The sequence below is a fragment of the Talaromyces stipitatus genome, genomic scaffold, assembly GCF_000003125.1.
Source record: "Talaromyces stipitatus ATCC 10500 scf_1105507295555 genomic scaffold, whole genome shotgun sequence".
Lineage (NCBI taxonomy): Eukaryota > Fungi > Ascomycota > Eurotiomycetes > Eurotiales > Trichocomaceae > Talaromyces > Talaromyces stipitatus.
This window is the reverse complement of record NW_002990116.1, coordinates 3358933-3371731: the sequence shown is the minus strand read 5'-3', so window position 1 is coordinate 3371731 and position 12799 is coordinate 3358933. Positions and strand designations below refer to the sequence as shown.

General features: G+C 46.1%; 5 protein-coding genes across 5 annotated transcripts, besides 3 other annotated features; 1 reads left to right on the top strand and 4 right to left on the bottom strand.

Moving 5' to 3' along the window:
- Nucleotides 1-3: 3 nt before the first annotated feature.
- TSTA_123350 (uncharacterized protein) lies at nucleotides 4-1695 on the top strand. Its single transcript, XM_002482550.1, has 5 exons — nucleotides 4-324; nucleotides 381-608; nucleotides 677-884; nucleotides 938-1348; nucleotides 1423-1695. The coding sequence occupies exons 1-5, from the start codon at nucleotides 69-71 to the stop codon at nucleotides 1667-1669; spliced, it is 1350 nt and encodes a 449-aa protein (XP_002482595.1). The 5' UTR covers nucleotides 4-68; the 3' UTR covers nucleotides 1670-1695.
- Nucleotides 1671-1716: a sequence feature (AT_rich).
- Nucleotides 1717-1747: 31 nt separating this feature from the next.
- On the bottom strand, nucleotides 1748-4310 carry TSTA_123340 (C6 transcription factor, putative; the record flags this gene model as incomplete). Its single annotated transcript, XM_002482549.1, has 5 exons — nucleotides 1748-2885; nucleotides 2930-3181; nucleotides 3230-4001; nucleotides 4050-4163; nucleotides 4213-4310. 5 exons carry the CDS (start codon nucleotides 4308-4310, stop codon nucleotides 1782-1784), a joined length of 2340 nt encoding a protein of 779 aa, XP_002482594.1. The 3' UTR covers nucleotides 1748-1781.
- A 987-nt stretch (nucleotides 4311-5297) lies between these two features.
- On the bottom strand, nucleotides 5298-7179 carry TSTA_123330 (cytochrome P450 phenylacetate 2-hydroxylase, putative; the record flags this gene model as incomplete). The annotated part of the gene is made up of 4 exons (XM_002482548.1): nucleotides 5298-5822; nucleotides 5881-6203; nucleotides 6269-6902; nucleotides 6961-7179. The coding sequence occupies 4 exons, from the start codon at nucleotides 7177-7179 to the stop codon at nucleotides 5445-5447; spliced, it is 1554 nt and encodes a 517-aa protein (XP_002482593.1). The 3' UTR covers nucleotides 5298-5444.
- A 619-nt stretch (nucleotides 7180-7798) lies between these two features.
- Nucleotides 7799-7825: a microsatellite.
- Nucleotides 7825-7869: a microsatellite.
- A 506-nt stretch (nucleotides 7870-8375) lies between these two features.
- On the bottom strand, nucleotides 8376-10435 carry TSTA_123320 (glycerol uptake facilitator, putative). Its single transcript, XM_002482547.1, has 6 exons — nucleotides 9807-10435; nucleotides 9553-9744; nucleotides 9464-9495; nucleotides 9214-9400; nucleotides 9110-9137; nucleotides 8376-9057 (listed from the first exon to the last, which is right to left on the bottom strand). The coding sequence occupies exons 1-6, from the start codon at nucleotides 10001-10003 to the stop codon at nucleotides 8653-8655; spliced, it is 1041 nt and encodes a 346-aa protein (XP_002482592.1). The 5' UTR covers nucleotides 10004-10435; the 3' UTR covers nucleotides 8376-8652.
- A 1501-nt stretch (nucleotides 10436-11936) lies between these two features.
- On the bottom strand, nucleotides 11937-12695 carry TSTA_123310 (uncharacterized protein; the record flags this gene model as incomplete). Its single annotated transcript, XM_002482546.1, has 2 exons — nucleotides 11937-12428; nucleotides 12471-12695. The coding sequence occupies 2 exons, from the start codon at nucleotides 12693-12695 to the stop codon at nucleotides 11937-11939; spliced, it is 717 nt and encodes a 238-aa protein (XP_002482591.1).
- Between the last annotated feature and the right edge of the window lie 104 nt (nucleotides 12696-12799).

Below are 12799 nucleotides of genomic sequence, written 5' to 3'. Positions count from 1 at the left end.
GGATAGTGTGACGAGCGACACAGCGAACGACGAACGGGTGAACGAACGGGCGAGTGGCCAGTGTCTTGATGACACATGCGTCATTGAAACTTTCTCCAGATTCGAACTCCAGACACCGAATTCCCGCGACGCCATACCATACTTTCAGAGAGAGACTACTCGACTCTGTCATGTCTCTGGGTGTACCTCGCGGACTCACAAAACGAGTGACAATAACCCTGATCACAATCCTGTTATTAGCAGTGGCTTATCTCCGGTTCGATTATGGATACGAGCATTGGTATTTATCGTCTGGGGATAGATTGTTATCTAGTATCAAATTCTGTATGTCTCCTCTCCCCTTCTCTTTTTGCAAGGGAATGCAATACTGATAGGTGAAGCACAATCCCAACCGTCCACATCACAAACGACATCCATCCGGGCGGATTCGGCGATTATATCCCTCGTCCGAAATGAAGAGTTAGAAGGTATACTTTCGTCAATGCGGCAATTGGAAACGTCCTGGAATTCGAAATATAATTATCCCTGGATCTTTTTTAATAATGTCCCGTTTTCGGAGGAGTTTAAGACGAGAACACAGGCTGAGACGGAGGCGGAGTGTCGATATGGTTGGTCCCTTCCTCAAATATTCAGGATTGTGGTGGCTGATGATGTTGATGATATGATGTGGTGATAGAGGTAATACCAGAAGAGCACTGGGATGTACCCCCTTGGATCGATCCATCACAGTTAAAACAATCAATGCGCAAAATGAAAAGCAAAGGAATCAAATACGCCGGATTATTGAGTTATCATCAAATGTGTCGATGGAATTCGGGGTTCTTTTATCGACATCCTGCCCTGGAAGGGTATAAATATTATTGGCGTGTTGAGCCTGATGTCAAGTACGTCCCCTACCTTAACTCTGCGTTTGGATGAAGGGGAGGCTGATTGTCAGATTCTTTTGTGATATTACCTACGACCCCTTCCAATTCATGGCCGACAACAACAAAACCTACGGCTTCACAATCAACATCTTCGACGATCCCGGCACCATAACCACCCTCTGGCCCGAGACGCAATCCTTCCTAAAATCCCATCCAGACTATCTAGCGGCCGACAACTCGCTCACGTGGCTTACAGACCGCACATTACGGCCCGACCACACCGACGCCGCAAACGGGTATAGTACATGCCACTTCTGGAGCAATTTCGAGATTGGGGATCTCGATTTCTGGCGTTCGGAAAGATATCAACAGTTTTTTGAGCATTTGGATCAGTCCGGGGGGTTTTTTTATGAGAGGTGGGGGGATGCGCCGGTTCATAGTATTGCCTTGGGATTGTTTGAGGATAATGAGAGGATTCATTGGTAGCACCTTCCCGCCCCCAAATCCTTTCTTTTCTACTTCTGGAAGAAGAAATGCTGATATTGATTGATGATAGGTTCAGGGACATAGGCTACCAACACCCGCCGTACATAAACTGTCCTGACACTTCGTCTTCTGCCTCTTCAGGGTCAGGAACATGTCAACATTGTCAACCGAATATCTTCACGCATAGCTGGGGCGTAATGAAGGAGGATTGTCGCATAAACTGGTTTCGGCAAATGTGTCAATCTCGTAGGCGGCATGGAAGGACCATGAGGCCGGACGAGGAAGAGATTTGTCAGAGGTTTGAATCAGTTTTATAGCATATATATTAATTATTATTTCTTTTCTTGTATAAATTTTTATAAATGGATATTCTTTGGTGTCTAAGGGAGTAAGAATATGATAATCCGGAAAGGCGCGATGAAGACGGAATCAAAAACAATCCTTCAGAATACTCGCCAAATCACTCCCATATCCACCAAACATGAAATCATCTGTTGCAGGCCATGAAGTCGTATCCGTCAACATCCCATTCCATCCTGCACTACCACCAACCCCGGCGTCCATGTACCCGGATTCGGGCTCACCGCTGGCGTTGTTGGAATGGTTGAATATGCTATTGTGAAGGCCGCCCATTGCTTCGAACCAGTCCATTAGCTCGCGGGACATCTGTGTACTGTCTGTAAGAAGAAAGTCGTCTGGCGAGGGTTGTTGAGTTGGTAGGGTTGTTGTTGATGCTGCAAGTGGTAGTGGTTGTCTATATTGATGGGATGGTAGAATATCCGTCGATATACTTTCATGATGAACTGTATCCATCCCAGTCGGTGTCGAATAATTATCTACCTGCTGTAGCGGCTGCACAACCTCCGCCGATTTCTGAGCAAGCCCAATCTTAGGACCCAACTTTCTCAATCCTTTAATCGATTTCCACAATCTCTGCGAAATATACGAATGCATCGAAAACCCTTCAATAAGTCCCAGAGCCATATAAAATTCATCTTTACATGAACTCGTAAACTGTCCTGGTGCATGCGCAACAGCTAGAAACAGCACCGCCAATGCAGAAATCAAGAACCAGTTGAACGTGATTTGTTGTAGTTGGTAAATGTTGGAATGATTGTTGAGATGTGTGATGAAGCTGATTGTGTTTTTGGCAATGTCGACTACTGTCGCGGCTTCAACGGGGGATTGCGCGATTTGAGACGGTGTGTAGAGGATAGGCCGGTAGATGAGGATCTTCATCAGATCGGCGCGCAGATATAGCAAATATTTCAGTCGACAAGTACTTCGCGGAGCGTCTTGTTGGATTTTATTCTGTTCGTTATGCTGTTCATTTCCGGAAGCATAATAAATACTAGGATCGGGGATTTTCAGAAACTCGGGAATCGAATTGTACCATTGCGTGACTTGCCAGTCCAGATAGGCCATTTCTTCCATTCGGGGTTGTTGATTGCGGTTTGGAGAGGTGATGAAGCGCCAGACTTTTTCGGCGATGCGGTTGTAGTTGATCATTGTGTTGAGGTACGGGACGTTGGTCTGTTTATTAGCTGATTGATAGCACAAAAGGAATGAAGACGTACCGGCCGTGGAAGTGATGGATCAATGTCACTAGAGTCTAGCTGATATGGCATTCCAGTCCCCATACTAAACCTGATATCCAACGTGTATACAGACCAGAAAAGTTTCAAGGCGTCTTCCTTTCCATACGAAACAATAGCAGGCTGGGGATACGTCTCTGACCGATGAAGACCCATTTCCAGACATAGTCGTTGCGCAGTTCCAATGGTTCTCCATGCGGTAGCCTCTTCATCTATTTGGAAGAGATAAATTGACTGTGCCAACGTTAGTAGAAACTAACAACCAGAATGTGACACACGCACCACAAGAGTTATAAGAATCGCCCGTTTGATGTTCGGCGGTTGCCACACCATATCTGACGCGACGTCTCGAACACCCCGGAAAATCCTCATGGCCAATTCACTATTGCCATTCGCTTCGGCAGTGAGAGCACACGCAAACACTAGTTTTAAGATATTGATATCATCGTCCGAAAGCGGCTCAGCCTTGGTGTTCTGCTCGGAAGATGACAAAGGGTTCAAATGGTTATAGAGGACATGGACCTGATAAATAATCGTCTCAAAATCGACCACAGGGTACATTATACCCATTTCCTCTTCGTAAACGTGGCATAATCGGATTGCTTCTTCCCTGTTGATGCCCCATAATGGGTCAATGGTTGAAGATGGTTGATGGTGTTCGTCGCGTGTAGTTGATGGGGATAGAATGGGTGAAGTATTTCTTGTTGCGACTTCTCCTCCCTGGCTGGTATTATACTCGTCCCCGTCGCTGCCACTAGTTCCTCCGCCGACTTCGGTAATACCTCTACTACGTAGAGTTTGTCGCGCAACTTCAAAGTTGAATGAAGATGTAGTTACGCCATGAAAAGATATCTTCCCCGTCGCTGATGCTGATTGTGACCTTTCAGACTTTGCGTTCTGGCTGCCTTTTGAAGGAGCAGAGACTGTGCTACGGGACAGTTTTCGCTTCTTCGGGGATGATGATCCCATCGAATTGAATGATTCCACAGTCCCAGTCAGACTATCAATTTGTGTCTGCATTTTGGAGATTTGCTCAAGCAATTCCTCAATTTTTCTACGACGCAAATCAGCTTGTGCATTCCTCTTAATGAAGCAAACTTACCGACTATCCGCAGTAACTTCATCCGGCGTAAAGACACAGTCCATCATGCGCCGACGACAGCGCTGGCATGGATGCTCGCCGCAGCATTTCACCTTTCGTCGTTTACATTCGACACTGAAACCTGGTCAGTATCCCATAATCAGATTGCCGGATTGTGGCCCACCAAGCCTTGGCCGCGTATTTGGTACGTTTCCGTTTCTCAGGCGCGGCGGCGCCAGTATTTGCTGTCTGAGATGAATGTGCCACCAGTTCCGATGACATGGTTCATAGTAGTCATATATTTATATGTGTATATAGATATAGACAATTGTCTGCTGATGTCCGACCGAGATGTTGAAGAAGATTTTGTGTATCCGGGGTAGACTAAGAAACAATAGCTTTAATTCATGCTTGCGGGGACTGGACCTCCCTGCTTTGTAATTTGTATGACTGCCCAGCCAATCAGATACAACTAGCTCAGTCACGGCAACTTCACTGAGAGAGTGTCACAGTGTAACTAGATAAATCAAGAATTGGATGTCTTGATGAGAATGGATTTTGAATCTGCGGAGGAAGTAGATACTCAATATACCGACCGTAAGATTAAGGTAGTCGATTTTCCTACTTGGCAGCCTTAAAGACTCCACCGTGCGGGTATGACGGATTTCTAAATCCTGCAAACTCAGCCTAACTGTGAATTTACCTGGGTAACACTTTAAGACAAGAATGGAAGACGTACTGCAGGTCCGTCGTCCCCGAGAAAGAAACAGAGAATTTGAATTTTTTTTGTTGAATGCGCAAGATAGCATGTATCCTTCAATCCCACCCTATCTAATATGCAAGAAATCCGGTCGAAGATCCAACCCCGTGAACGGTCCCGGTCAGTTAACGAGGCGGGCGGCCGGAATGCTCTGTCTTTCGAGCATTTACAGGTTAGGTTCGCGAGATGAACATGTTGTAGGTAGCGAGCTCCTGGATTTGACTGATGGCGAGAACAAGGAGTTTAGATATCAGATGTAGCTGATTCCACCTACAAGAAGAGATATAACATGATTTACAGAACCAAACAAGCCAGAAGTACGTTACGGATACATGATTTGGTGTTTCTAGAACTCTCTCTCCAGAGCTTACAACCATACAATTGATTACGGCATATTCAAAAGAAGTGAAACCCTCCGACCCTCAATGGGTGCGCCAACACTACTCACGGCCCAATAAAGCTCTATTTGATGTTACACCGGAGGAATGGAACTCAGAATACTACTACGTACGCAAAGTTGTAAGAAAAATTCACTGATCCGAGTATCGTATAGTATTGGGAATTCATGGCCGAAAAGAAATTAGGGCATGCCAGACTTACATGTATCTCTAAGGTCATTAATACTGCATAACGGCCACCCTCCTGCCTATGATCACTCAAAGATTCTTGGTCCTCTCCTGACTAGCAGCAATCCATTGTTCCAACAACACCGGATCACGCGCCTTGAGTCCAACCTTGAACGGCTTCGGCTCCGTGGTCAGCGCCGTAGGTATAGAGTTGCAGTCCAATGCATTCAGAATTGGGTAATCAGCCGGATTCTGAGGAGGGTGGACAGTGAAAGCTGTGATGATACGGATAAAAGCTGTGTAGAGTTCTCGGTTGGCGAGGTGAGAACCGGCGCACATGCGGGATCCGGCTCCGTAACCATAGTGAGGAGTGCCTTGGTTGGCTTCAGGGGTATCGAGGTAGCGTTCTGGGATGAATTTCTCGGGCTCTTTGAAGTATGTTGGGTCGTAGTCGGCTGCCCAAGCATTCTGTCACATCAATCAGTTTAATGATTTGCAATTGCAAAAGGGAGATGAGGCTAATCACCATGAAGAAGGTTGTACCGGCTGGAATCACAACACCGTTCCATGTGACGTCCTTGACACTCTTCCGTGGCAGACAGATGGGGATTACGGTCCAGAAGCGGAGAATCTCTTTGACCAACGCTGTGATGTAGGGCACCTTTTCTTCGACAAGACACTTATCCCAAGCGTCATTGTCAGGATAGGCCTTCATGATCTCCTCGTATGCCTTTTTCTGAATCCTCATCCCATCCTCTGACGCCAGATATGCCAGACCCATAACCAAATTTCCAGGGATCGTGTCAATACCAGCAGCTACCATAGAGAGACAGAGAGATTTGATTTCGGCTGTCCATCATAGTCAGATCATATTCCTACACTCGCCATTTTCGAATCAGGTGAGAATGCCATACCTTCATTCAGTTGCGCCTCCGGATCCTTCAAGATATTCCCCGTAATACAAGGCTTATCCGTCCCATTCGCAATACTCTCCTTCAACAGGTTGAGTAAATGAGTCAGATACTTGTCCCGCCGAGCCCGAAATTCTTCAGCCTCATTATTCTTCTTGGGAAACAGACGCAACAACGGCACATAATCCTGCCAATTATTACTCGTACTCCGGAAATTCGAAACACCGCGCTCAACAGCGACAATCTCTCGCAAGAGACTATCTTCTATGTTGCCATCGATGCGAATTCCATAGTTTAGCGTCAAACTGGTATTGAGCGCGTATCGTTGAAAATAGGGGATCGGGTTAATGTCGATTTGCCCCTTACGACTGTCCCGGTACATGTCTTGAATGCTTGTGGTTGCTTCTAGGTCAATGATGGGCATGTAGCTCTGAACAGCGGGTCTGTTCAGAGCCGTGGCAGCAGCTTTGCGTCGACGTTTGCATGATTCGTCCCAGGGTGAGGTTCCAATGGTGAATCCCTGGCTACTCGAGACGACGTTGTGAAAAGTGTGGAAAGTTGGACGAGAGATGAGAGCTGATTGCTCCTTGACCCATAGATGTTTGACGGATTCAAAGCTGTTTGCGAATACGATTCTCTTTATTCACTATATGTTAGTAACCTGTTAAAGTAGCAGGGGTGTATGTAGACCCCACCTTATTGCCCATTCGCACTTGGAAAACAGGACCGTATTGTTTAGCCCATTCCGCAGCTACTTTGGCATGATTCCCGCCGAGTTGGATCAGGTTCCCAAATATGGGCACGCCAGGAATTTCGGGCAACCCTTTGATTTTGGGAGTATCAGTTTTATTGAGATAGCGGTAGAGGATAACAAGGATGGAGAGGATCCCGATAGCTAGGGCTTCGTGCGCCATTTTTCTGCGTTCTGGGGGTTGCTATGCAGATAGACGAATGTGCGATGCTATGGAGAAAATCGACGTATTTATATGAAAGCAGAAGTAAATAGAAGCGAGGAACTGTCAACCAAGACTGTCGAAGATGGGATTAAGATAGCGAAGTCTCGTTATAACGAAATACATATTAGCAAAGATCTTATTATAACGGACAGACCTTACCAAATTTAATGGGAAATATGGAACTGTACCTGAAGTAGTATCAGTATTGTAGCGAAATTTTCTTTATAACGAAAAGAGCAATCATTTCGTTGTAGCCAGGGTTTACTACGATACAACGCAATGCAACAATAGCACACGGCAATCCGTGTATGGTCAGTCTGGATGGATAGATCCATGCAATACCCTGGTCTAGTCTCAACAGTGGGAGGGGAATGCTATCATTGCGGTAGGTGTTCCGCCAGTACGAACTCTTGTCAATGCAGTATGCAGTTTAATTTGTAATTCGAGTGAGAATACTAAGAACTATACAAAGAGACAGTATCGGAAAGGGTTCCGAAGGTAGCCGTTGTCATGATTAAGGACCCTGCCTACCTAGATAATAACTGATGAAGGCACTATGAGGACATAAATCTCATATTATATATATATATATATATATATATATGTGTGTGTGTGTTTGTGTGTGTGTGTGTGTGTGTGTGTGTGTGTTTTTCTATTTAACGGCCATGGTTCGTGACTTGCACGCTTCCCAACAATTCCCTATTGGGACAAAGGCCGTCAGGGGGTAAGCCCTGGGTGTCAAGAACTAGTTACAAGAAGTGACTCTTTGGCGCTTTTACATAACTGCCGTGGTCAGATAGATGGCCTATATAACCTCATATTGTGTGTGCGCGTGTCTAGATAGAGGAGTGTAGGCGAGATATATCTCACTAGGCCTAATCTGGCACCGCGCTCTGTCTATATCTCGGCGGGGACTCCCGTCAGGAGATCACTTTTGCTTGGTGAATGAGTAGTCATGTGTGCAACTGGTGTACATCTCGAGTACATCTCGAGTAACCGAGTAACCCGAATGAGCGCAAAAGTGAATGATGGAATAAACTGGGTGAGGAAGCGTTTCCGTAGGTTCCACTAATCTCCATATTTACTTCTCCAGTTTTTGGACCCTAGTTTGCGGAGTATAGATCCACTGTATACGTTACGATCGACTCTGTCTAGTATGATATGTAGATCAACACATTTACGATAGATAATTAGGGAGATGTGTGTGCGGGCCGTTCAAGGATTTTCGTTCAGTCATCAAATTTCTGCTTAGGGTATGGTAGACCCTAATTGAACGTAGCCGAGGACCATGTTTTTAGATTACTCAACATATCAAAGTGCGTCAGATATAAACAGACCACAACCGTTGAAATTATCCAAAGCTCTAAAAAGAAGCCAACCTTGGAAGCACTTTCCCTAGCACACCTAGGTATTGTGAAGTCTCCCAGCCGACTAATTCTTGTGCACAGCAGTAATCTCATTCTCATCCTTCAATACTCCAACCTCACTCAAATACCGACGCAAACCATCCTCACCTTCAGCATGCTTAACACCACCTTTATGAATCATCTGTATGGAATCACGCAAGAATAGCTCATAGAATCCCGTGGCAAACAGTGTTGCTGGGATGTTGACCAATATACTAATCCAGCAGTACGACTTGTATGAGAAGGCTTCACCGCCGTAGAAGATGGCAGCTACGAATCTTGTACCAAGGTCTCGAGCCAAGTTGGTTGAGATGGTTATGTCAGCGAAACCCCAAACCATGACGCCGTAGCCTACGCCGATGACGATGGGGACGGTGGAGGGGGTCACGAAGGGGTTTGCTGGATCGATGCAGGACCAGATTACGAGGCCCTAATACAGTCAGTCTTTACACAACGAAAAGGGTAAGGCCATGTTGGCTTACAATGAAGGAATCAACGAAGAACTCGATCCTGGAACGAAATCGGGATTAGCATCTTTCCCCACGAACCGATATTGGTCTGAGTCTTCGGGGGGGAGGCAACTTACATGAAAAGATATCCCATACTCTGTCCCTCCGCTGGAAACGAGCAGAAAATTCCTGCGGGGCCCGTCGCAGACACCAACGGCATATGAAGAGCTTTGAGAGCTGCTTCATACTTCAAAATTTGCTCTCGGTACATGGCCATGACCATGAGACCGGCCATAAAAGCGCCGAATATCTGAGAGAGGATATCTGAAGCAAGGAATATATGTTAGCAAGTGGTTCAGATGGACCGTTGAAGCAGGCTGGTCGTACAGTGAGGGACCTTCTTCAATGGAAACCCTTGCCTATATCACTCGGACGATTAGTATCTCTCAATCGGTGGGGAAGGAGACTGATCATACCAAATAACCAAAGCAATAGTCACAGCCGGGTTGAAATGACCACCGGACGTTGGTCCAGCAATGACGATAGCAAACATGATACCGAGAGCGAAGGCAAGCCCAATTTGGAAGAAACTACTAAACGCAGTGACAGGAGGTTCTGTTGATGCTCCATTTAAGATGAAGCCAGCGACAGAGGCTAAGCCACAGAAGCTATAGATAATATTCAGTCAGTATTCTGTCTGTGGGTGTCGTTCCTGTTGAAAATCACTTACACGTAAAGAAATACACCCGTCGCTTCACCAACACACTCACGCAACCATCTTGGTCGTCGGCGCTCAAAGTCTAGTACACGCTGAGAGACGGGTTTGTGTTGAGCTACATGGCGGGATGCATGGCGCTGGAGGGCATCAGTGACACCGATCTCGATGTCATGAGTCTGCAGACGACTCATATCACTTGATTCAGACATTTTCTTCTTCCTATCAACTATGCAGGACAAGAGAAAAGAAATAAGGGTGTGGGTATGTTTGCAGAGAAGGTAGTATGCTTATGGAAATGATGAGCGAGACAGATCGAAAAGATAGAACCCGGCAAGTGTAGGTCAGATACACTTATATATATAGTCTCGAGATCCCTCACCAGATAGCAAGAACAGCTACTTCCTGATGAAACCACATGGCTGAAGGATCAATGCATTGACTCGTCGACATCGGGATCCCCGGACTTTGACCACATTGTGCCCAAGATTCCAGATGGGGTGATACAAGGCGATAGAACCACAACTTGACTGCTCAGGCAGCATCTCCCTTTCTCTTTCGTCCCCATTTCACCATCCCGTTTTTGATCTAAATCCTTGTGCTAACCCTCAATCTAGACATGAATCTGGAGCTGACTACCAATTCTGGAAAGTACTGTCCGGGGTATAAAACTGGAAAAATGCGGGGGTTTTCCTTTCGTCTCTGGCGTCCGTTTCGTTGGGGTACGTATACTCATTGTCTGATAAAGGACAGACTGCAATAGGGTGTTGTTCTAGCGCCGATGGCTGACGGCTTATGGTAAAATCCAGGGATTAGTCACATAGCCACCTATGCTAGCGTGCGCCATATGTGTGTGTTATGCGACTCTGTGCCATCCTATCCCCCGTCGTCGAGGATTGGAGTTTACGGACGCTTGCGGGATGTGTGTTGGAGGTGGTGAAGAGGCAGTCGCCGGACACATGGCTGTTTCACTTTCACGATCCGTAGAGACACAGATTGTCGAGGGTGTCCAGTTGCAGGGGCAGTAAGAATTGGTACGATACACGACCACAAACACCGCAAATCATCTCCGTCTGGATCAAACCAGTCTACTGTTATCCGACGCACCAAACCAACACGGACGAATACGCACAAGCAGTATATCCGGCGACACAATAATGACAATTAAACCCGAAAGTCTAATGCAAATGACCACAATACGATCATCATAGCCGGACGAACCATACAGAAGCACCAAAAAGTTGACAAAATGCCGAGGTTTCCGGCTAATACAACAGTCTAGTCTAGACTGGCGGACAACAAAAAACTAATCTACGAGTCTATCTGACAGGTAAAACTCAAACACCAGCCCCAGATCATGCAACGAGCCTCCGGTGCGCCGACGACGGGATTCGAATGATTTCTCGTTTATGATATTCAGCTGAACTTCAGAATAGGAGATAGGGATTTGGAATCAAAAGGTTGAGTTTTTCCATTCCACCGGAAGGGGTCTTATTCAGGATTTTTACGCCGTTTGAGAATCGCCTGATGCTGGAGCTGAAGGGCTTTGTTTTTACCCCACAAATCCCAACCTCCGCAAATCCGCTCTGTAAATCCGGGGATTCTTTTTTTCTGGAGAATGCGTAGACCTAGAACCCTTTACGTGAACCCACAGCGACAATAATACGTGAATGACTCGTCTTTCCTGTGGGGATGGCATATCCATTGACAACGATTATTCAGCTCTATATCATCAGTGACTGCCATATGACTCTTGGAATCTATATCATCTTTCTGTTCCACCGGAACTTGTTCCGCCCGCTTTAAGGTTTATATGGCACAGTCGACTAAGACTCTGAGTATAAAACAAGCCAACGCTTGGCTAGAGCTAGTTAATCATTAGAAAATCAGTATGGCTTACATATTTATAAAGATAATACGTAAATGCTTACACTAGCAGATATATTAGTATTTTATACCTTACCTTATATGCTCAAATTTCTATACTCCCCCTCGAACTTAACCACAAATACTTCCCCTGAGTCCTTTTTACCAGCTCTGAGAGAATAAACGGAAAGTTCCTAGACATATATAGGAATAAATTTATTTCCATCCTGTCTCAACTCCACTGCTACTTGACCCAAAGCACGATGGGACACATATTCCTTAGCCTTTGGAATCAAAATCGCCAGACTCGCAATAAACATGAGCCCCGGCATCCAATACAATCGCAAACACCTCGTGGGTGAATAGATATCCATGCCATCCATTCATCAACTCCATGCTCCGATCCACACCGCGGGCTACCATACATGTCACGGGGATCATCGGGGCAAGACTGGTAAGTCGCAGCGCCGGGTTTCGAAGGATGCGATTACGCCCCGGAATATCACGTATTTCAGAAGCGTGGCAAAGACACAGGTCGATGCTAGTTGCCAGATGATTCCTGTACGGTATAGGTACCTGGCCATGGAGATGTGTTTTTGCTGAACGCAGACCGGCGACGCCACCTCCAACTGCTTGAAGGAGGAGACTGAAGAATTCGACAGTCATGAAGATGACAAGATAAAGCTTGGGCGACAGTCGCGACTTGTCTTGGTCGATGATGGGGATCATCAGACCGAGGATGCCGTAGATTCCAGCGGTAGTAAGCGAGAGCTTTTTCCCAGTCACTCAGTTATTCAGAACGCGAGAGAGAACAAGTAGATGGGGAAATATATGGTAGTATGTATACCCATAATCAACAATGCAAGCTTTATTTCGAGCATTGGACCAAGTAGGGACGTCAGCAGGCCACAGTGCGAGCGAGCCATCCCCCGAACTCGCCAAATGCTCCCCCAATGAAGAGACTAACCCAATCCAGAAGCTTTTATGTCTCCATGTATGCCAGATACGAGCTGCAGAGAGCCCGGCAAAGAGGGCCATGCATCGTGTCTGCCAGACTGTCACCACTAAGTAGAGCTTATTTTATTATTGTCCTGAAAAGGTTCAAAAACTTCAATCATATTCCGGTGGAACTTGTTCCGTTC

Coding starts and splice junctions, on each gene's coding strand:
- TSTA_123350 (XM_002482550.1), top strand. CDS start 69: ATGACACATGCGTCATTGAAACTTTCTCCAGATTCGAACTCCAGACAC. Junction 325..380: donor GTTATCTAGTATCAAATTCT/GTATGTCTCCTC, acceptor TGATAGGTGAAG/CACAATCCCAACCGTCCACA. Junction 885..937: donor CGTGTTGAGCCTGATGTCAA/GTACGTCCCCTA, acceptor GCTGATTGTCAG/ATTCTTTTGTGATATTACCT.
- TSTA_123320 (XM_002482547.1), bottom strand. CDS start 10,003: ATGTCTGAATCAAGTGATATGAGTCGTCTGCAGACTCATGACATCGAG. Junction 9,401..9,463: donor ATTGAAGAAGGTCCCTCACT/GTACGACCAGCC, acceptor TCCTTGCTTCAG/ATATCCTCTCTCAGATATTC. Junction 9,138..9,213: donor AGTATGGGATATCTTTTCAT/GTAAGTTGCCTC, acceptor ATTTCGTTCCAG/GATCGAGTTCTTCGTTGATT.